The sequence below is a fragment of the Curcuma longa genome, chromosome 14 (assembly GCF_044706935.1).
Source record: "Curcuma longa cultivar G26 ecotype Majalengka, Jawa Barat chromosome 14, ITB_CL_G26_1.1, whole genome shotgun sequence".
NCBI lineage: Eukaryota > Viridiplantae > Streptophyta > Magnoliopsida > Zingiberales > Zingiberaceae > Curcuma > Curcuma longa.
The window spans coordinates 8,470,965-8,493,927 of record NC_133874.1 but is presented as its reverse complement, the minus strand read 5'-3'; the positions used below and the strand labels follow the sequence as shown (position 1 = coordinate 8,493,927).

The 22,963-nt window shown below is 39.0% G+C and overlaps 4 protein-coding genes and 1 pseudogene across 4 annotated transcripts; 2 read left to right on the top strand and 3 right to left on the bottom strand.

Annotated features, from left to right (window-relative positions):
• Window positions 1–6,441, bottom strand: LOC141844772 (6,7-dimethyl-8-ribityllumazine synthase, chloroplastic). Its single transcript, XM_074732767.1, has 8 exons — window positions 6,266–6,441; window positions 6,061–6,176; window positions 5,382–5,477; window positions 3,460–3,555; window positions 2,332–2,410; window positions 2,159–2,205; window positions 526–585; window positions 1–319 (listed from the first exon to the last, which is right to left on the bottom strand). The coding sequence occupies exons 1-8, from the start codon at window positions 6,399–6,401 to the stop codon at window positions 278–280; spliced, it is 672 nt and encodes a 223-aa protein (XP_074588868.1). The 5' UTR covers window positions 6,402–6,441; the 3' UTR covers window positions 1–277.
• Window positions 6,442–7,955: 1,514 nt separating this feature from the next.
• Window positions 7,956–9,856, bottom strand: LOC141844705 (uncharacterized; annotated as a pseudogene).
• Window positions 9,857–11,309: 1,453 nt separating this feature from the next.
• Window positions 11,310–16,722, top strand: LOC141845050 (putative uridine nucleosidase 2). The gene is made up of 9 exons (XM_074733069.1): window positions 11,310–11,409; window positions 11,635–11,750; window positions 11,895–11,954; window positions 14,031–14,216; window positions 14,293–14,397; window positions 14,662–14,758; window positions 14,860–14,967; window positions 15,042–15,177; window positions 16,591–16,722. The coding sequence occupies exons 1-9, from the start codon at window positions 11,310–11,312 to the stop codon at window positions 16,697–16,699; spliced, it is 1,017 nt and encodes a 338-aa protein (XP_074589170.1). The 3' UTR covers window positions 16,700–16,722.
• A 1,021-nt stretch (window positions 16,723–17,743) lies between these two features.
• On the top strand, window positions 17,744–18,446 carry LOC141844970 (uncharacterized). The gene has a single exon (XM_074732962.1). It carries the CDS (start codon window positions 17,811–17,813, stop codon window positions 18,381–18,383), a length of 573 nt encoding a protein of 190 aa, XP_074589063.1. The 5' UTR covers window positions 17,744–17,810; the 3' UTR covers window positions 18,384–18,446.
• Window positions 18,447–20,433: 1,987 nt separating this feature from the next.
• LOC141844969 (fructokinase-1-like) lies at window positions 20,434–22,133 on the bottom strand. The gene is made up of 4 exons (XM_074732961.1): window positions 21,695–22,133; window positions 21,273–21,605; window positions 20,939–21,055; window positions 20,434–20,854 (listed from the first exon to the last, which is right to left on the bottom strand). The coding sequence occupies exons 1-4, from the start codon at window positions 22,085–22,087 to the stop codon at window positions 20,726–20,728; spliced, it is 972 nt and encodes a 323-aa protein (XP_074589062.1). The 5' UTR covers window positions 22,088–22,133; the 3' UTR covers window positions 20,434–20,725.
• Window positions 22,134–22,963: the final 830 nt, after the last annotated feature.

Below are 22,963 nucleotides of genomic sequence, written 5' to 3'. Positions count from 1 at the left end.
TTCAACAAGAAAACTTGGATGGGAAGTTGGGAGCAGACGAGAGAAAAGCTCGCGAAATTATACAGTTCAATCGCATTTACTTATCTCTATGGCTTTTCCTCTCACAGAGTTGCCGCGAAACATAAGATACAACAGGGTCCATGAGTCGTGTTTCCGATGCAGAGATGTAGATCTCTCGGATAACAGAACTTTGTCGATCGAAAGAAACATCGGCACGTTTAGTTGCATTGCGAAATGAATATGAAAGAGTTGTATCTGATGGATGCATCATCAATCATCACTTTGGTAGTTGGTGCTTGCATAGCGAAGCCATCTCAATCTGTCACAGAACATCATATATTAATTTGAGAATCCTAAAATATTGGATGATTGTCGTAATGTAATGTCATGAAAAACTATGTTATGAAACTAAAATTTCATCGTAATGTTCTACATTTGAAACTATGTGATGGATTTACAAACAAACGGTAAGGATGTCGACAAATTTTATAATTAAAAGGAAACAAATGTGGAAAACTAACTTACAGCGGTAAGAGCAGCTTCTGCGCCTTTGTTTCCAGCCTTACCACCAGCTCTATTTAAGGCCTGCACAAAAATTTGAATTTCTGGCAAACGGAAGTGTAAAAGTTCTATATAAACTAAATTTCAAAAAGAAAAAAGTCGATAGTAAGCTAATAATACTCGAAAAGTGTATAGAAGCAATTCAAACATTTGTTGAACGTTAAAAGAAACTCTTGATGGCTATATGATTAGGGATGACAATGGGTCGGGTTTGGATTAATCTATATCCTCCATCTCTGTCCCCATGTATTGTATCCATCCTCATCCTCATTCCCATCGGGTATTCAACTTTTATCCTCATCTCCCCATTCTCATTCCCATCAAAGGATCAGATATCCTCTGTACTAATACTTTTCTTCATTCCATTTAATTATCATCATTCAACAAAAGTATATTAAAATTAATATCACATAAAAAACATAATTCAACAAAAATAGAAAAAACATCTATAGACTACAATGAGAGAAGCCGAGAAGGAGAAAGAGAAGATCAGATTTATTTTCTTATTTTTTTCCTTTAATTGATTGCCGGTGAAATGAAAGAAAAAAAATAGTTAGTTGGTGTGTGTGTATTATTTAATCAGGTATTTGAGTCGGATATGAGTAATTTTACTAGACTCACCTCCATGCCCATATCTAAAAATCTCCATACCCGATTATCCAATTATTTAATCGGATTCAAAAAATTCCAACATATCCTCCTCCATTTGAGTCGGGTATCGGATCCTCCATCGGATTCCAGAGGAAATTGCCATCCCTATATATGACTAACATAAGCAATTTAGAAAAAAAACCATCCAGTCCAAAGCCATACATTGTCGGTTGGATCTAAAAATTCATCAAGGGAAACATTTCTTGATCCAGCCTGCCAAATATATAGCCCAAACTGTTTCTAAATCCATCATGACTGAAAAATGGGTCGACCAGACTGCATCGTCCATTGGGCAAGCCGAGTGGATTGGACAAGTCAAGCGGGCCTAGCAGATTGGATGAACAGTGGTGGGTCGAGAAGACTAAACAAGCAAAGCAGACTGGACACAATGGACAAACCTACTAAACTGCGCAAACTGGCAAACTATTGTTAAGGTATATTTTTATCATTGTGGAAACTTATCCCTCGTCTGATCAAGAAAATGATTCATCTATATTTCCATTCCATGAATCAATCTAAGGTTAAATATTCTTATGCCATTTCTTAAGGATAATTATTTTATTATCCATCTTTCTATTTCATGAACCATACGTAGCATAACAAAAATTAATCACTAATTGGTTCCTGTAAAGAAATTCAGATATTTCAAAGAATAACCATGCAAAGAACTAGATGTGTGAATGCTTTCAAGTTAAAAATCAAAGCATGTGAAAGCAGATAACTAACGACCTTTCATCATTAAAGAGGTAAGTTAAACAACTAGCAGTAGGTGATTAGTGAATTCAAGGGCATTTGAGTAGCAAAAGTAACCCTTTTTTTTTAGTCTTTTTATTCAGAATATGCAATAATATAACCATAAATGTTAGATATCATAGTTTCTGGCTGTTAGCAAATGTGAATCAATGAATCATAACTTTTGTCAGGAGTTATGCTAATGCGAGATTACCTGGTCCATATCATCGCAGGTCAGGACACCAAATATACAAGGGACTCCTGAAATGCCATTGAAAAGGAACAAAGCTATTAATCAATTGTCTACCTTCCAATGGAAATGATACTTTATAAATCCTAACAAGTTCCAGCAGAATGTTTAAAAGATTGAAGAGTACATAGACAAACCTGAAGATAACCCCGCATTAAGTACTCCAGATGCGGCTGAATTTGCTACAGCATCATAGTGGCTAGTATCACCTCTAATCTACAAGAAAAGGAATAGGAAACCTGTGTCAGTTACATTATCGAATCAACATATTAAGCAGGAGTCGAACAATTTGCTGCACTATATTTCTTGTGGACTTGCATATGGAAAAAACAAAGCATGCTAAAATGAAAAGTTGCCTCCATTTGAAGACTTCAGTAAAAACGTTCTCTCATCTAATTAAGTTGAAATGGCACCAGTGGATTTGAGTCAGAAGTTATATCACTATGCCATAGAAAGATCCAGGAGTAAGCATGTTCACAAATTTGATCGATAGATATGACAATCAAATTGGGGTGTGAAGCTCATGTATCGACAAAGAATTTCAAGTACTTATTCTTCTTTACTGAATAGGTTATTTCAATATGCAGAAAATAGTACTTTATCCAACAGATGAACCATCCAAGGAGAACTCAGGCTAACAAGAGTAAGGGGTGCAAACACAATTAAACATGCAAAATTTAACTTGTTAGAAAGATATTTGTGCATTTATCTCCAATGGCTTTCTGATATTCCAAAAGAGGTGAAATCACTATGTTAGAAAATTTCTAACAGCAAAAAACAAAGAAGAATTTGGATACCAGATGGCAAGTCGATCAAAATGAGAAAATCAAACAAGAAGTAGGAATGGCCTTTTAGACAATCTCCAACCGTCCCTGGATATCATATTATTGAAGGTAAATACACCATGCTTAGTTGATCAAATAGAATATAAGTCCCACTATGGCACATTAAAAAATATTCAATTTAAGAAAACTACATTTTCAATGTTTCCCTAAACTATCAAAAATCAAACCTCCTTTTTGCCCTTACAAACTATAACATAAATTTGCTTGAATGTCAGCTAGATAACTACTGAAAATGGCTGTATCAAAGATAAAACAGCATACTGCGACATAAGATATGGCCAATGTTTGTCTATAAAATTTGAAGATTCATGAATCAATGCCAAAATTCTAAAAATGGTCCTTAATACAGCACAAATAACGAAGAAATATTTATGGTGAAGATATCATTGAAGTAGATAACATGGATTTAAACAGGCATACCACAGCTCCAATGCACAAAATTGCATCAAACTTCCCTGATCTCCCAAGTTTTTGTGCAATAACTGGAACTTCAAAGCATCCAGGAACTTTAACAACCTACAGAAAATTGAACTGTATTAACTCAGCATCAGAAAACATACAGAGTTTAATAAAGCATCATCTTGCATAAGCTAATAAATACAATGGTAAGCTACCAATGGTTCTTGTTAATTGGAAAACATTGAAAGATGAAACAAAATACTAGATAAATTTTTTCCAGTAAATATATGTGTGCAACAATTTGAAACCAAATATTAGAAAAAATTCCTTAAAAGCTTAATCATCATAAATCTTACTTGGTGAAGTTGACCATATTAAAGGTCAGAATGCTATATGCTCCAGATCCAATGCTAGACAACTAAGTTTTGATTTTTTTTTAATTGTTAATGATGTAAAGAGAGATGAGCTTCATGCTTTAGGCAACTATGCAATATCACAGCAGTATTAAGCCAAACAAAAGGTTGCGCTGCATTAACAGTATGTGCTTGTTTAAATCAACTAAAAGGAATGAACCCCTGAGTTCATATATCAGCAGTCTAAGCCTAAGACTTGAAAATTCCAAGTCAGCTTGCCTAGCACTAGAAGCGAAAACCAGTAATGTAAAGTAAACTTTGATTTATGATTGCAAAGCAGGAGTGGCAGTGAAGCTTAGGATGGTTTCATACAATGAATAGATTTATTCTGTGTTTACCATCTTGGGGAGACAAGGAGGGAAATGGGGAGAAAAAGAATGGGATGGAAAGGGAGTGGAGGGGAGACAAGAAAAGAATTCTCTTGTTCTGTGTACCTTAACAAATACTAGGGAGAGAAAAGGCAAATTCAAATGGCAATATCTCCTCCAACAACAAAGTTATCTTCCTTGTCGATCTGTGACCTTGTGCTCACCATAGCCACAGAGACCAGTGTTGCTCGTCTCGCACAATGTCAACCTTGTGCTAGTCATTGCACACAGAGAACTTATTCCTGCTGTCAAACCACAGAGATGTGGTGCTCGTTGTTACCCATGTCTACTGTCTCCAAGCACTGCACAACAATGCTTTCTGCACAGTGTTGATCACATTGCAGAATTGACCTTGAAGCGCCACTGCTAACCTCGTAGCAAAGCACAACAACCAACCTCACATTAGAGCCTCACCTCTCAGTGCAACCTCTTCATTGCTGCACAGGCTCAACTTTGCAGCATCTCGCTGCATAGATGGTGATTCACAACATCTTTCAAGGAATCCCTCAACTTCCATCCAATTTTGGGATTATTTTTGGGAGAAAACCCATTCTACCACAATCCATTCAGCTTCAATCCTCCAACTTCCCAACATGAGTAAACAGATGAAGGAATCCAATTCCACCATTAAAATCATGCTCTTCCATGGAAATGAATTCCTTCCTCCAGGGTAAACTTGGCATTGGAGTCCAATTCAGTGGAATCATCATAAATGAGAAGGTAGAATGATTTTCCTTTCTTACAATATAGTTCCATTAAGATCAGTATGATTTTTAGAGAATGAGTTGACTTAATTAATATCAGTTCCAATAGTACTTTTTTAAGTATCATATAAGAAGTAGACTTGTTTCATAAAAGGTAATGATTTATTCTTAATGTTAGAACTTGTAAAGAATGGAAGGGAATTATCATTGTGTTAGAATCATCATTCCAGCTCGAAGTAATCCATTAAAATAACAGCTGAATGGAAATAACCCCAATTTTAATATGGATAATTAAGAATGTACTTCAAACAAAATAAATTCATAAGGCTATACTTTCATCAACTTAATACCAGGGAATATGGATGCAAATTTTAAATCACTGATTATAGTTGGGTTTAAATAAATGAGAGAAATTTGAGCAGAATGAATAATGAACAGGCAAGAAAAATAAATCATACAGTAATATCATCATCATCAATCGAATATCGCCTAAAAGTCTCAAGAGCTCCCTCCAACAATAAGTTAGTGACAATTTCATTAAACCGTGCTACAACCTGCATTGCCAAGAAAAGGAAGAGAAACGTAAGTACAATGCCAATTAGAAAGTAAAATGACAGTATAGTAAACAATCTAAATCTCAAAACCAACAGGATTTGTTTCCCAGCTGAATAGAAAATAACAAAAATAAAAAAATAAAATACTTGTAAAAACTGACTTACTCAAGAATCATTTTTACGATACCCTTATCAGTTAAAATCTACCAAAGTAGTTGCATTCAAGCATTTACAAACAACTACCTTAGGAAGTGGCGTCCAAACTATGATAAATTCATGCACATCATACACAGCTTGATATGTCTAAAGGGACCCTCCTTCCTCAGAAATAACGCCTCCACACCTCAAATAAACATAGCTAAACTTCATCTTATCACACCATAGATGACTTGCTGAACAAATTTTCCATATTTTGGTGTCCAAAACCGTAAAGACTAAGAAAGAACGTACAGCTAAAAAAAAAGTTCTCAATGAGATAATCATCAAACAAGCCAGATTCGATTTCCTAACCGACCAACACAAGCTGAAATATGCTATCAGCGCACTAAAAGACAGTACGAAAATTAAAAATGAAATCACTCACCACCGCGAACTTGAGACCTTCAGTCTTCGACAACGAGCCCATCAGGTGCTTGGTACCCGCCGCCGCCACAGGCGCACGCCCATTCCTCGCGCTGACTTCCGCGGAAGTGGAAGGAGCTTCCGGGGCAAACGGAAGATCAGGAGGCGCATAAAAATGGAGAGCTAGCTAGCGGCGGAGATGGAGGCGGCCAGTGCTAGAAGATTACCTCGAAACGAAGAGGAGAAGGAGATCAGTGACTTCGCAACGGCGCCGGAAGAAGGTGAGTCCGGTCGAGGATTTCTTGGCGCCGCCGGGAGCGCTGGGAGGAGACGGCCGAGATCGGCGGCGACAAACGAGGCCATGGAGTCTGGACGTGAGGGTTTCCTTTGGAGTTTGGACCGAAAGCGGATTGATCGAACGAAAGCGGCTTTTTAATTATTCTCGGCATTTTTTTTCCTAAAGGCCTCACACAGCTTTTTAATTAATTATTTTTAATTAATGACACACTTAATGGAATATCTTTTTTCCGTCTATTTTAATTCTAAATTAAAATAAAAAATTATTTTTTCTTATTATTTAATTAAAATTTTCATATAAAAATCATTGATAAGACTTAAAAACTTAATTGCTTAAAAACTTAATTGTTTAAAAAAATTTACTTCGTTAAATTTATGATAATCTCTTAAATTTATTTTAAAAACATTTATTTCGTTAAACAAAACTCTGAGCGAAAAGGCCTCTCGTGCGACTTCCGAACGATTAAGTGCACTTTCAAGCATCCTCGTGCCTAAGTACATATCTGTGAGCATCTAATGTTAATTTTTTTTAAAAACTTTTTTTTTTAGATTTTAGGAGCTAAGGTATAGTATTTAGGATTTAAGATTTAATATTTAAATTGAAATAAAAATTATAAAAAATTAATATTAAATACTCACTATGTGTATATTATTTTATATATATTCTCACTACCATTTTATACAAAAAAAAAAAAAAGAATCTCTTTACTTCGTTATTTTTCGTTTGTCTCTTCTGCTGCGGCCTGACTTGAGCGTTGGAGCTGCTGAGCCAAGGCAACATTGACTTTCGTTCTCACCCTCGTCTCCTTCCTTATAGCTCAACGTTCGGTGGAGTCCTCCTCCTTAGCTGCTTGTGCATACCGCTTTTGGGAAGTCAACATACGAGTCAGTTGTCCAATGACTCATTTGCAGACGATCTCGAGCAGAAACATATGTGAATGAGAAAAACATACAAATTGCAAATTCATCTAAATATGAAATCCCCTAAAGGGGTATTTTCTATACGAATGAGCTACCGTCGCATCATGTGGTTCTTCAGAGGTGGATGAGAATCACAAGATAAGCTAATTTAAGAACGGAGGAATCCCTCATAGTAGCATTTTCATGTGCAATTACAGGAGAAGATCACCAAAAGGATATAAAGAAGCTTTCTTTCGTCGAGCCTTAGCTTTGGCGAAAGGCGAATGAAGAAGCTTCAAGGATCTGTGTCTCAATGTGGAATAGAAGAAGATGATAGATTTCCTTTTTCAATGGAAATGGAGGAGAGAATGGAAGATGAATGTGGTGCTAGTTTTCAAATCTCATGAGGCTTGTGTAGTTTTTCAGATATAAGACAGTAAAGCAAAGCATATCTTGAAATGATTCTAAGCTGTTTGAGAACATAAACATATCGATCGAACCAGTTCTATAACTTAGTGATTGTAATAGCCATGCAGCAGAATTTCCATAAACAAAAACAAACAATGGTACCTCATGAAGCAAGTCCCAAATGCAACTTCAACTAGTAGAATCATCAGAGAATACATCTACTCAACGTTTGAGGAAGTACAAGCAATGAAAAGCTAGATATATGATTCCAACTTCAGAAGTGAGAAAAGAGCACGAACAATGGAAAGTATCTCACACTTCAAACAAGTGGTTTTGGTAGGAAAATGTCCAGTCGGAATCATCGGAGGCGGCGAGCCCAATCCCCTCCATGCTAATGGATTCTGCAGACAAGAAGGGTCCTTGTGCAGGACCTTTAGCTCCAGCTTTTTCAGCTTGGAACACAAATTCAATGGATCCAAAACCAGCTGCATTGTGTTCATTTAGATTCTCTACATTACTTTTCATGTCAAACTTAAGATCAGATATCGATCCTACTCTATCTTCTTCGCGGCAATTGAGATCATCCTCATCATCTGAAAGCCATCGATAGCCATCCAAGTCACCCATCTCAAAGATCCTGCTGACCAGTCCTTCTCTCCAAGATATCCTTGTTTCAGCACCTGGCAGAACTTCTTCTTCTTCTTCTTCAGTGCAATTGTTGTCCGACGACGACGGATGCTGAAAACGGTTCAAATCTACAGAGTTTGAGGAAGTTTCAATGGATCCAAACTGGAAACTAAGCCCAGAGAATGTCGTCTGCCTTGATGACAAACTAACATTTTTTAGAACATTTGCAACTGCATCAACCTTAAAGTCACTGAAACCTTTGCTCTTTATCGAACTTGAATGCGATGAAGGTGTGCAGGTAACATGATCTTCAACCAAAGAGTTCTCCGAAAGCGGCTTGCTCCCCGATTGGTGAGGTCTTCTATGTGTACTTCTGGAAGTCTTTGCAATTCTCTCTAAGATCAAAGAGAAGGGACTAACACTCCCACCACTGCTAGGAGTTCTCTGAACCACAACACCAGATGATGGTGTTGTTTCCAAGCATGGAGAATTGAGACCCAGAAACCCCGAAAGCTCGGGTGATTTACCGCTGCTACAATTACTTGGAGACCACTTCCAAAAACCATGATCAGGTGCATTTCTAGTCCCAATTGTAAGCTCATCTTTGGGCACTTCTTCCTCATCTTCACGAGGTGAACGTCGCCAATGAACGGAAGCTTCAGCCGGACAATGAGCCACACGTATTCTAGGCTGCTAAGGCTACTACGATGACCGGAATTTGCATTTTCCGGAGGCGAAGATAGCCAATGGATGGAAGCACCCGTTAGTGGCGGAGGTGTCACAGAAACCCTAGCCGGATCGGTAACTCCGCGGTTGATCTCTGGAATCTCCAACTGTCTCCCGGCGATTGAGAGGATGCCTCTAGGTCTACATTTTCTTCGGTCGTGCACTCCGACGACCACATGGCCTGCAGCAAAACACGCAGGTGTGACTGAGGGGTTATCCATGGGGACCTCCGGCGAAATGGAAGCTTCGACGGGAGGAGTGGTGGTCGAAGTCGGTGTGGTCGTCAGCATCTGCTTCTCTTCATCCGCTGCCTCACGAGCGTTGAACCCTAGCAGAGTTCTTTTTGGAGAAGAAGCCGGACACGAACCTACAGGCTCCTTCGTGCCGCACTGAAGATCGAATTTTGGGGAGGAGGAGCTAGGTTTCCTCTTACTCCACTTCCGGAGTAGATCCGTGGTTGATTGTTTGGAGAATTTGCCGGAAACAATCTGCTTAGGAACCCCAAAACCAGATTTTGATGCGCCCTTTTGGGAGGTTCGAGACGCGGAAGCCTTCGTGGTGTTCTTGGGGTTGAAGGCGACGTTTCTTGCGTTCGGAGGCGCCGATCGGGGAGTTCCCGTCGCCGGCCTGGCTCGGGAGAGCGGCTCTTTAGCAGAGGAATCAAAGAATCTAAAGCACCCACCTTTGGATGCTCCGGAGGCGCCAATAGGAGGAGGAGGAGGAGGAAAGGAACCTCTGTTGAGCTCCTTCAGCGGATGTGATGCGACTGGCTTCTTCTTAGCCTCCAGTTTCTTCGCCGTTGACTCCTCGGAGCGCCTCCTCGCCGACCTTGGAGCTGCGTTCATGGCTTCTCGCCCCATCGTTCTCGATAGATCCGTTGCCAAAATCGAATCTTTTTGAAACGAGACGAGGCCACGAGAGAGAGAGAGAGAGAGAGAGAGAGAGAGAGAGGGTTCAGCCGCCGCCTCGAGATGCGATGACTTTTCCTCGAACCGGACCGGACCGGCCGCCACGCGGCGAAGCAGGGGAGGCACAGCTCGCCGTGGAACGATCGGTGCCACGTTGGACGGTACGATTTACTAGTAAGAAAAAATGGACGGTTCAGATTGGTGATGACCGCATTTGGTCGGGAAAGTTTCAGTTTGCTCCCCGTAATTTCGAGACCTATTAGACAATTTGCTATTTTAGACAAAAATATTGCTAAAAATATAATCATACTGAATTTTCTAATTATAGATAAAAGAGTGGGCCTCTTAAAATACCAAAATAGTAAGGTGCTTAGAGTACTAAATTGTAAAGTAAACCATCAATTTGACCTAAGAAGATATTTTTACTTTATCATTTTATTTTTTTGATTCGAAGTGAAATCCAAATAAGATTATTATTTTTAGTTTAATTTTTTAATAGCTATTAAAACAATTTTTATAAAAAATATAATAATATTAAACAATAAACATAATAATTGGAATAACTTTTATGGTTAATTTTGGTGGGGGGGGGGGGGGGGGGGGGGGGGGGGGGGGGGGGGGGGGGGGGGGGAAGTTAAATAATTTGTGATATAATTGATTGTTTTGGGCAAAATCTCACGACAGGAATCTATTTCATATCAAAAAGCAATAATGTTGAAGTTTTTTCCTTCCTTTCTTTTTTTGATATGACGTAGTCGATCTTATAGAGAATAACATACGTTAAAAGGCCCACAAAGAGGTATCCGAATGATGCCCATCCAATATTTAAGTCATCGTAGAGCTTCAAAGAGTATAATAGAAAGAAGAAATTGAGTAAAGAACGGAGTAAAAGTAGATGATAGTAGATGAGATTAAATCCTCATACCTTCTTATGAAGAGTACCTGTGTAATTACTGCGTCTCTTCATATTGATAACCGTCGTATCCTTTCATGTGCCAGAAGGTCAACAACTCAGAATGTCAGTAGGTCAAAAAGTCGAGAGGTCGATAAGTCGGATCGGCTCAGCTAATCGAATATTGTTGACATACCACATGAAGTCTATATTGATCAAGTCCTAGATCATACCATACAACTCCTATGTTGATCGGGTCTTGCCACATGACTTCTGTCGTCTCCACCGCATCATTGATAAGTTCACAAGTTAAATTAGGGTATTAAAATTTAAAGAAAATGGAAAATCAAATTAAAAAATTTAAAATTATGTGGACTAAAATATTATTTTTGAAACGTTGAGGAGCCAAAGTCCACTTTCTACGTCATTTTGGGTGCTTAACGTCAACAGGCCGCTTTGTAAAAATGATTAAAGAAGAGGTAGCAAAGTGAAAATTTTCCAGCGATTAAACAAATGCATGAAGGCAGCGACTTCCTCTCAGCTGTGCGATCGCGTTGCGGCATGGGGAAGGCGGAGAGGAAGAAGGTCATCATCGATACCGACCCTGGAATCGGTACTCAAAACCCTAACCTTCAATCTAAGCAAAGATCTTTACTTTGTCTTCTTCTACTTTGGCTTCGATTTTGATTTTATCCGCAACATGCGTGGGTTAGATTTGGTTTCATCTGATTTCGATCTCGATCTCGATCTGCATCTTTGTCAAAGAATTTTTTTTACTAATTATGAGCTTAAAAAGAGATCTTTTTTGCTAATATTTTCGCGTGTTTGGGACGATTAGACGATGCGATGGCGATCTTTGTGGCGCTGAATTCTCCGGAAATAGAGGTGATCGGGCTCACGACAATTCATGGGAATGTCTATACAGAAGTTGCCACCAAAAATGCTCTGCATTTGGTAATGTGGACCAAAAGCCTGCATGTTTTGGATTATTTTTTCTTGTTTTTTGTTTTTAATGACCACTTTGGGCTTCGGTGGTTCTGAAATATTTCATATCAAAACTTCAGTCACTAACCTATACGAATTTACTTGTTCTTTTAGCTGGAAATTGCAGGAAGGACTGATATTCCAGTTGCTGAGGGATCTCATGTCACTTTCATGGTAATTTTGAAACAAATCCTTTACATTTATGAGCTATTCTCTTTTAAAGAAAAGAGTGTTCGATTTTAGAAGCCATTGTTTATGTCCCTCTGTTGTTTTCTACCATCTGCTAGTTTCTTTCTATTCGTGTTGAGTTTTTCACCAGCTAGTCATGGTTGGCTCTAGATGTACAATTAGTGCGAGTATCAGTGTCAAAGGTGTGCCGAAAGAGGAGAAGGGGAAGGGGAAAAAAAGGGGAAGTCAGAGAAAGAGGAAGAAAAGGAGTAGGAGACTAGAAGGCTTATCTAGAGTGGAGAGACATCACGTGAATCAGTGCTGAAGAAACGTGAGTCACAACATGCAAGTCTATGCTGGAGGAGGAGGAAACTAGAGTTTCGGCATAGAGGAGGAGGTTCCAATGCACAGGAAGAGTCAACATAGAGCTTCTTGCATCGTGCTTTTGCAGAGGGTAGGTAGAACAAAAAGTTTCACCTGTGCCAACTAACATGACTCTAGATTTTAAACAATATTATATTTTTGCCTCTTAAGGATTAAATAAAAAGATGTAGTCTTATAGTTGAGATAATTATCTAATAGGGGATCCCTCCTACTCCTAATCAATTAACTTGCTATGGCGAATTTGAGTTCGAAGGGGCAATGGTGAGATGGTTATGCCCGTCAATAACAGATTAGTCATCTGGAGTTTGAAACTCAGTTGCATCGAATTTGCGGGGATTTTCCCTCAAATGGGTAGCGGACCCGAGAACACTACTGTTAAGCTGGGCCGCCATCTTCATTTCTCAATTTATCCTGATGGCTGGTGGGTCGATCACCCTCAAGATTACTTGGCCCGAAGGGTTGGATACCTGATGCCAACTATAAAAAATAAAAATTAACTCGTAGTCCGGAATTTTTTTTAACTTTAACCTCATTCTCTTGCAACTGTATGAAAAACAAGATTATGAAGTTCATGCTTATACCATGAACATTTAGTGAATTTCCAAATAGTCAATCCTATTGAATTGTGAATTGCGATGTCTAACTAATAACATAAAATATGTATAAAGAAGGATATTACCTTGTTACATCTTCAAATACACAAAATTGTGTAACATCCTATGTAATACCATAATATGATTAATTGAGCATAATATTATGGTTCATAAGGGAAATATATTGCTTCATATCTTATTTTAACCAAAAGGATTAAACCTGTTCATATCATTTCATTTAGAATTGTACATCAATGCTATTTCATTGACAAACTGAGGTAAGTTCATTAGATATAAGTTATAACCAATTACATTAAATACATACATATACGAAAATACATTTCTAGGAAGCTCAATTCAAAGGCAATTGGTTAGGTTTATATCATCAAAACTCATATCTTCCTTTGGAAATTCCAAAAAATCTCTCATTGGATTTAGAGTTTGTTACTAGAATTTCACTCTCATGTCTATATCATCATTTTCATTAGCCTCTAGCATGATCATTTCATCTTCTTTTCCACCTAACCAGTATATATAATGTCACCAAGTGTCAAGATCACCCTCATCAACTCCAAGTTTACACATGGCAAGAATTCTTTTTCTACATCATCGTTGACTCTTAGAGCTTGACTGCCCTGAGTTTCTTCCTTTCTACTATTTAATAGAAGTATTTATTTTTCCTATTTCCTTACTATGAGTTGGGTTTAATTTCTGAGGCTTTGGATTTAATCTTAAAGAGTTGGATTTAATCTCTTTTTCTTCCTTTTTTTTGCTAGAACACAAAAAAACTATATCAGATCTGATGAATTCTTTTATACTGCCAATTGATATGATACACATTGTTTTACATTTGAATTGTACCTTGTTGCACAGTGAAAATCATGAATTTAAAGTTTTAACTATGATACAAGTAGACGACTGTTACTTTGTTGTTAAAGCATACTTCTACATCTGACATCCTCAAAATACCTTCATATTGTTTTTTTTTTCTTTGAAAGAAAGGTACAGAGCTGATATAAATAGATGACTATTAATTTGTTGTAAAAGCATACTTCTATACCTGACATCCTCAAAACACCTCCATATTGTTTCTTACATTGAATAGAAAGGTGCAAAGCTTTGGATTGCTGATTTTGTACATGGTTCGGACGGGCTAGGAAACCAGAACTTTCCACCACCACAAGGAAAGGCCATTGATGATTCAGCTGCAACTTTTCTTGTAGAAAAAGCTAAGCAATTCCCTGGAGAAGTTACTGTTGTTTCCCTTGGCCCACTTACCAATATTGCACTGGTTAGTTTCTGATATGATTCATCATTCATGTAATGAACTCATAATATCTTCTTTAAAGTTTTAACACATGTTTCAGGCCATGGAACTCGACCCAGAATTTTCTAAAAAGATAGGGCAACTCGTTATCCTTGGTGGTGCCTTTTCTGTGAATGGGAATGCTAATCCAGCAGCCGAGGCTAATGTATGTTGTCATAATCTTCGTGGCATTGTTACTTCCTTCCATTTGACCTGGAATTGTGTTGAAATACCATTTTATGACTTGCTTTTTTTGACAACTGACACAATTAGTTTAACTTTTAAAACTTGTCAATAGTCATCTTGTCGCTTGATTGTTGTCTGATTAGAGGAATCCAACTTTGTATTGGCCTTTTAGTATTTTTTAACACAGTGCAGAATTTATGTCTATTCCATTTACCTTTATTACTATATGAAAATGGATAAGCAGATATTTGGTGATCCTGAGGCTGCTGATATCGTGTTCACTAGCGGGGCTGATATTCTGACTGTGGGATTAAACGTGACACATCAAGTTTTTTTTACAAGTAAATGCACTATTTCTATGCATCCTTTTGCACCACTTGTTAGTAGAGTTAGAACTACTTGTTTGCAATTTCTAAACTAATTACATTTGTCTACATTTCAGATGCAGATTTTGAGATGCTCGCACAATCAAAGGGCAAACTTGCTCAATATCTGTCCAATATTTTAGGGGTTTACTTTTCGTATCACCATCACGCCTATGGTACACAAGGTTTGCAAAGGCAGACTTTTGCTGAGAAATTTGAAGCACATATAGACAGAATTATAATCTTTGTTGTTATGCAGGAGTTTATCTTCATGACCCAACAGCTCTTCTTGCCGCTGTGGATCCATCATTGTTGACTTATACTGAGGGCGTGATAAGAGTCCAGACAAGTGGTATAACCAAAGGCATGACCGTATTGGACAATACCAGAAAAAAGTAAGCATTTCTTTTGTGAAAAAAAATTCTTTTATTATATTTTTTCTTTAAAATGACAGATATTGTGAGATTTCAGATGCCAAGCTAGATATCTTCATTATTAATTTTCATTTCAAGGTTATGCTACTGAAGAATGAGATGTGAATATATTAAACACGTTATTTCTTAATCTGAATACACATAATGAATGGACATAGCTAGTTTATGGATTTTCCTTATTGCTAGTAATGCATGGTCCAGTAACAATAGCTTGCAAGAAACAAAATCAAAGGATGCATTGCAAAGTCTATTGCACAAAATATGTGCATCAGTATCTATTTTGTTACATGGCTTTCTTTCATTAATAATACTACTATCATACTTGCTAGTCCAATTGGGTAAGGTTCATACTCATGTTATTTTGTGATCTGACCCCAGTAGCTTTAAAGAAAAAACAACTATGAAAAAAAAGCTTATGTATGCACAAATATCTATGCCAAAATGCACTTAGAACTATCTACTTTCTCGAAAAGTAGGGAAGTGAAATTTTGTTCAGTATTTCAGCTTGAAGGTCACCATAAAGTTAGATCCCAATTGTCGACTGCAATCTTGTTTGAGTAAAACAGCTCTGTAATTGAGGTATTTGGTCCTTCATGCTATATCAAATTCCTGTAATTGTTCTTTTTTAATCAATATAATAAAATGCTGTTCTCTATCAACTTGGTATTAGTGTGAGTTTTCATTTATTTATTTGAGGAAGAGATTGCAGATTCGATGTATAGCATAACCTTTTTTCCATGAACTCACACAGCCATCACCCTCTTGACATAGTAAACATACCAGCCTTCCTGGCAAACCTCTCTTCGAAACAATCTCCTTTCCAACAAGATTGCGCATAACTTTCTTTTGTTCTCGTTTGAAGACTCAAATTAATCAAAGTAGCAAGGGCTTATGGTACATCAATTACACCTCTATCTCCAAGCATTATCTAGAATCACTCCTTGTCACCTGTCTTCCAAAGGGCATATGTCACAACCTACCTAGACGACAGAATCGACCCTTGTCATGCTGAACTACTAGCTCCAAATACTTAAACTCAAGTTAATAACTCATCTAAGATTGTAACCCTCTTTCATAACATTATGTTTGAGAGATATATGCGGTGCTATTGTTGTACGCCTTTCCTCGCAACTATGAGATACAATCATCGTTCCGCACCGAGATCAGTATATTCTTGTTAAGCTGCTAGTTTTTTTGTAGGAAAACCGTTCATTTGTTTCTGAGTATCTCTTCATTGAGTTCATATGCACAAAAAGCATGCTTTTCTCAACACGAGAACAAACTAGAGAAGAATAATACATCTTTTTTGAATGTATCGCAAAAGTTGGTCCAAATGGTTTATAGTATCACTAATTTGCTTGAAAATGTTGATAGGTATGGAGAAATCACAGAATGGTCAAATAAGCCGACAGTGAAGGTTGCTGTAACTGTGGATGCACCAGCAATACTCAGGATTGTCATGGAAAGGCTTGTGAATTCATAGGAACAAAGAGAATGTAAACCCTAGCTCATACTAATGCTTTGCTTCATTGTATGTTCTTCTTTTAGAAAGCAAATTTACTGAATTTGCATAAGTGTGTTGGAACTTTCATTGTATGTTTTGCTCATTATGAACATGTTTCAATGATCTGCAGTGATGTCTATGAAAGGCCCTCTATGGATATTTGCGATAGGAGAATGAATCTCGCCCCTTAGGGCATAGTGTGGTGGTAAGAGGCAAGGTGTTTGTATCCACGCAACACATGCATGCGGTGTGCAAATGACCGGTGATGGAGCGCCACATCAAGAGTCACCTTTGAATTTATTTGGTGGTTAGAATGTGCGGCCGGATCATTCATCCCAGAATTAGTCGGTGCAAGTTGGATTCTTGGGAATCAAGGTATGGTGTAATGATAAGAGATGAAATATTTTTCTCAAACAATCATAATTTAAAATTCACGTCACACATGTATACAGTGTTTGAACAACCAGTGACGTTGAGATTCCACGTTAAGAGCTACCTTATTTCCTGAATTTATTTAGCGGATGGAATGCAATGGTGGAGCTAAAAAGTTTATAGCCCCTAGGCTGATCCTGAGTGGATTGATCAAAAAATAAAATCCTCGAAGCTATCTTCCTCTTTCCCTCACATATGTTCTTCCTGACCACTTTGATATTACACGAAAATCCTCTTCTTCAACTTTATCAGTAGGGCAATATATGCCTCCATCTTGGATAATCCGTGGCTTCGTCTTATATATTTAAAAAAAAATAATGAAAAATGAGGGATTTTTTTTTAAAACATCTCCAAATTTATTTGGTCGTGTGACTTGATCAGTATGTATACGAATCCCAAAGAATCGAATTTATAGCGGTGAATTAAAAGCCAAAGCAAGAAGTAGCCGTTAACTCTTCCGCGCCCTCAAATCCACCCACCTCGCTCGCTCCTCTTCCAACGGTCGAATTCAACCCATTTCCTCTGTTCTCCAGCCCTTCAAATACCACTCTCTCCTCTCCTCTCCTCTCCTCTCCTCTCCCATCACTGATCCATCTCTCTCTCTCTCTCAATCTCTTCAACAGATCAGTAATTCCTTGCGACGGATTCACATCGACCGATGAGGATCATCTCCATCTCTTCCCCGCCGCCGGCCGCCGCCTCTTCCGCCTCCCACCGCCGCGCGCACAAGTCCTTTCTCCTCTCCAACTACGTCCTCCTCGGCGCCGCCTCCAGCTGCGTCTTCCTCACCCTCTCCCTCCGCCTGCTCCCCTCCGCCTGCGGCTTCCTCCTCATCCTCCTCCACGCCCTCACCATCGCCGCCGCCGCCGCCGGCTGCGCGGCCGCCGGGGCGGCCGCCGCCCCCTCCTCCCGCTGGTACGGCGCCCACATGGTCGCCACCGTGCTCGCCGCCATCCTCCAGGGCGCCGTCGCCGTCCTCGCCCTCACCCGCACCGCCGACTTCCTCGCCGACGGGCTCAAGTCGTACGTGCGCGAGGAGGACGGCGCGGTGATCCTGCGGATGGTCGGGGCGCTCGGCGTGCTCATCTTCTGCATGGAGTGGCTGGTCATGGCGCTCGCCTTCGTGCTCAGGTACTACGCCTACGTTCACGACGGGGGCAGCGCGGCCACCGCCGCCAAGGTGCAGCCGGAAGGCCAGTACGCCGCCCATTGGCAGCCTTTCCAGGTCTGAATCGGAGACATCTGCGATTGTTCTTAATTATCTGCTTTTTATTTAAATTATTTGAAGATATATAAAAAATCGTTTGTTCATTATATTTAATATTTTATTATTTTAAAAGTTTTAATTATTTAAAAAATGATTTTTGGCCTAGCGAGCTTGTGTCAAGCATGACCCTATATAGTGATGCTTACTTGATGAGGATTGCCGCGATAACATTTGTCGATCCACTTGTGACAATGACAATCGATCACAATGTCAACCATGACTACGACGACAACAATAACAATACTTTGTAGATTACAATTCATATCGTGCAATAGTCAAATTCGCATAACTTATAAGCTAAAAGTAGACTCACACCAATCACAATGACTAAAACTTATTGTGTTTGACGACCTAAGAATACTTTTTCAGAACACACACTTATAATTCACAGTTCCATAATCATATGTGAAGAAGTAAATAAAAATTACAATTGACTATGACGAAAGAGAGCTACAACCTAAGACACACATCTACAAAACAAGAAGAAAGTGACCTCATCATACCCGAGCCCATATGCCTATAAACCACATCGATCGCTCCTAAGACCTTGCCTATCGCCTAAACTCTAAATCCTTGGAAACTATTAAAATGAAGGGCTCATGGTGTTGAACAAAAAATTTTCTTTGACTACATCTTTGTTTACTTGGCAAGCATTTTATTTTGTCAAATTATGCAAAAGAAACAAGAGTGTAATCTCTCAATTAATTGAGGGTTAAAATGAAAAGACCTTTCAAACATAAAGTGAATATTAATAATTATTACCAAACTAATTTAATTGAAATAAAAGTGCGTTTCTTATTAACATGTGTATTTTATAAATATAATTAAAATCTATTGTAAAATAAAATAAGGTAAAACAAACTAAGTTATTCAGAGACAATTAAGATAACTTTTTTAGGAGTAATTTACTGAATTACCCAACTAAATTATTTAAATAGTTAGTGACAAAACACTATAAGAGAACCAAAGTGAATCCTGTAAAAATGATTTTGAAACTCTAAATTTATCCAGTATACAAATCAGAAAAAAAGATCATAGCACCCCCGAGATAATGGTGAGATGGTTAGGTCCGCGAACCATCTCAAGATTATAAAAATTTTCTCTCAAATGGATAGCAAATCCGAAAACATTTCACTTCCCGATTGTCTTGGTGATCGGTGATACACTATTATGAGACCGAATCAATCACCCTCAGACTTAATGACTTAAAAACGGGATACCTTGTGCCAAAAACCAAAGAAGGTCGTAGCAATTTTATGTCATCCTTATGATTTTGGACTGGTAACAGGCCTGTCATCCTTATGATTTTGGGCCAAAACCCATCCGTGGTGAGGATTTTGGCCCCATTAGAGAATGCTCCTAAAAAGAAAAAACATTAGAGAATGCTCCTAAAAAACTCACCCTCCTCTCACCTAAATAGGAATGTATAAGAGTTAAGTCACTTACAAACTATTCGGATCTCAAGTTGAAAAAAATTCATTAGAATTTGTTCAATTAAATTAACGAATCGAACTCAAACTTAACAATATTTGATTCGTGAGCTCACGAATATATTCATTTAGAAGTTCGCGAACGTGTTCGTTAAAAGACTTACAAACATGTTCATTAAGACTTTATATATATATTAACAAGTCGAATTCGAACTAAACTCGTTTAATTTTTAAACGAATTATTTTCGAATTGAACTTGCACTAAGCTCATTTAACTTTCGAACCTAGCTCGAATCATTTATGAACTATTTAATTTTATTACGAGTCGAGTTTGAATTTAAAAATTAAAGCTCGTTTAATTTTGAACTAACTCAAAATCAAAAATTGAACATAAGAATTAAAACGAATCGAGCTCAAGCCTGCTACTATTCAGCTTTGCTGGTTAACGTTTACATCCCTACTTCCTGGTAAAAAAAGCCAAAAATGGCAAATATGTGCATGCAGAAGAGGAATAAAACCAAAAACAGAAGATACCTTCCTCATTAGGAATCAATCTCCTTTTCACTTGTCCAGATCCCCTCGCATCACAAATTGTTCGCTTGTATCATGCCAAACGGCAGAAAACAACCAAGCAATCACACAACCAGTTCCTGGATCAAACCCTAAAAACCACTCACAGAACAACTAAAACGAGATTGCAAGCATCAAAACCAGTTTACTGTCAAATTTCCAGCAATGATTGGAAGCCTTATTATGCCCAAAGTACCAGAAACAAGAACAAGAAGAATAAAGCAGCAGAAGCTCCAAATGGCCTTCGACTCCAAACTCAAATGCATTCGATAAAACTTAGGATTGGGAATGCGACGAACACTTATCTTAATCTCGCTTCAGAAGCTCCAGTGCCTCGGCCGGATTCGGCAGCGCAGGAATGGCTCCCTTCTTGGTGGTGGTGATGGCTCCGCAGGCGTTGGAGAACTTGAGCAGTTCCCTCAGCTTCTCCTCGCTCTGCGCACGCCACGACGATCATGGATGGACCAGAGAAAGAGATGGCAAAGGTGTTTGGTTAAGAAATAGATAGTGGTTGTTCACCTGTAGCACGGATGGGTCATCAACCAGCTTGCGGAGCAAGGCACCGACAAATGCATCTCCGGCTCCGGTGGTGTCTACTGTGTCGACTGCAAATCCATCTAAGCTCCCTTTGAAGTCCTGCATTTTTTAATTTTTAGATTGATCTCGAAAGAGGAGTTTTGAACGAAGGTTGGTGAGATTGATCTAGATGCTGAGTGGGTGGAATGTAAAGATTCAACCTTTTTGGGGGGATTTTGGAAACCCTAAACTGGAAATCACTAGAACAATGAATCTGGAATCCGTGGATCTTGCTCCCAAAGCGGTAAGAGAGAAGTGCGATTCGAGGAGCATGTACCTTGGTGTAGTATTTGCAACCCTTCTCCCCGAGCGTCACCAGCAGAAGCTTGAACGCCGGCCGCCACAGAGTCAGGACGACGTCGTCCTCCACCGAATCCGTGCCGGTTAGGAACTCGAGCTCGACGTCGCTGACCTTGATGATGTCGGCCTGGTCCCAGATGCTCAAGATCTGCTCCCTAGCGGACTCCGGGGAGGGCCACAGCGGCAGCCGGAGGTTGGGGTCGTAGGAGAGCAGCGCCCCTGCTTCCCTCGCCACCTCCATGGCCTTCAGGTGCGCCGATCTGCACGGCTCTGTGATCAAGCTTATAGATCCGTAGTGGAACACCGCCGCCTTCAAAGGATCGGAGGGAAAATGGGTAGATCAAGTAAAACTAGGGTTCTAAGTCATCTACTAGAAGGGCACACAGATCCAATGCTTACGCTCTTGATGACGTCGAGGTTGAGCTCGCCCTCGGTGAGAAGCATGTCGGCGCTGGGGTTGCGGTAGAACATGAACTCGCGCTCTCCGTCGGTGCGGAGGGTGACGAAAGCGAGCGCCGTGCGCGCGCCGGTGTCGAAGAGGACGCCGGCGTCGTCAACGCCGTTGGCGCGCAAGATGCCCGCGAGCATGCGACCGAACTCGTCGTCTCCGAGCTTCCCGACGAAGGCTGCGCGGCCTCCGAGGCGGGCCACGGCGATGGCGACGTTGGCAGGCGCGCCGCCAGGGGCCTTGATGAACCCCGGCGCCTCCGACAGCGACACGCCCGAGACGGTGGGCACGAAGTCGATGAGCATCTCGCCGAAGCTCACGATGAGGTCCTTCCCGCCGGCCATGGCTGCGATCGGAGTAGCAGAGGAGACGAGATCCAAAGGGAAGGAGAGGGGAGATCTCTTCGAGGGACTAAATGGTAGTAATTTATAGACTAGAAATTTTAGAATTAGAAAACATTTTGGATTTTTCTATAATATTTCAACGTACCAAAACATTTTAGATTTTTTTATAATATTTCAACGTACCTTTCTCCGATGGCTAATCTTTCAGTCTGCCCCTATAATTTAGAATATTATGTTTTAACTATCTTCTGACCTGAATGTAATATTACCTTCTATAAAAAAAAAATAATTTCTCTATTTATTTATTTTTTTAATCCAAGTATTTAAGTATAAAATTGTTTGATTAATTTTTATAAATATTTTGGAATTCTCAATTTATGAAATAATTTAATCTCATATATTTTTGCTCCGTTTACTCCTAAGCGAATAGGCGTGGATTGAGAAGTGAAAGGAATCGTTAAAATCATCCCTCTCCCTTAATTAAAATTACTTTAATATTTGTTAACACATCGTTAATACTTCTATTTAGACTTAAATCATGAAAAACATGTGCTAAACAAAACCACTAAATACTTTTATTTAGACCATAAAATGCATGTCACTTTTTGCCTAGGCAACTAACTCATAGCCTTTGCCTAGTCAACTAGTAGTTTTTTTTTATTACAATTTTTAGTGCATGTTGTTAGGGGATAATTTGATCAACACTGGTCCATTACTATTATAATAAATTTTATTAAAATTGTTGTAAAATAATTTGATCAACCAAATCACTTAGAACAATTTTAATTGTTCTAAAGTTGTTATACTTCTATAAAGGTGGAATCCGTTATCTCAACGACTTCACACGGTTAGCCTTACGATTATATATGAAGAGGT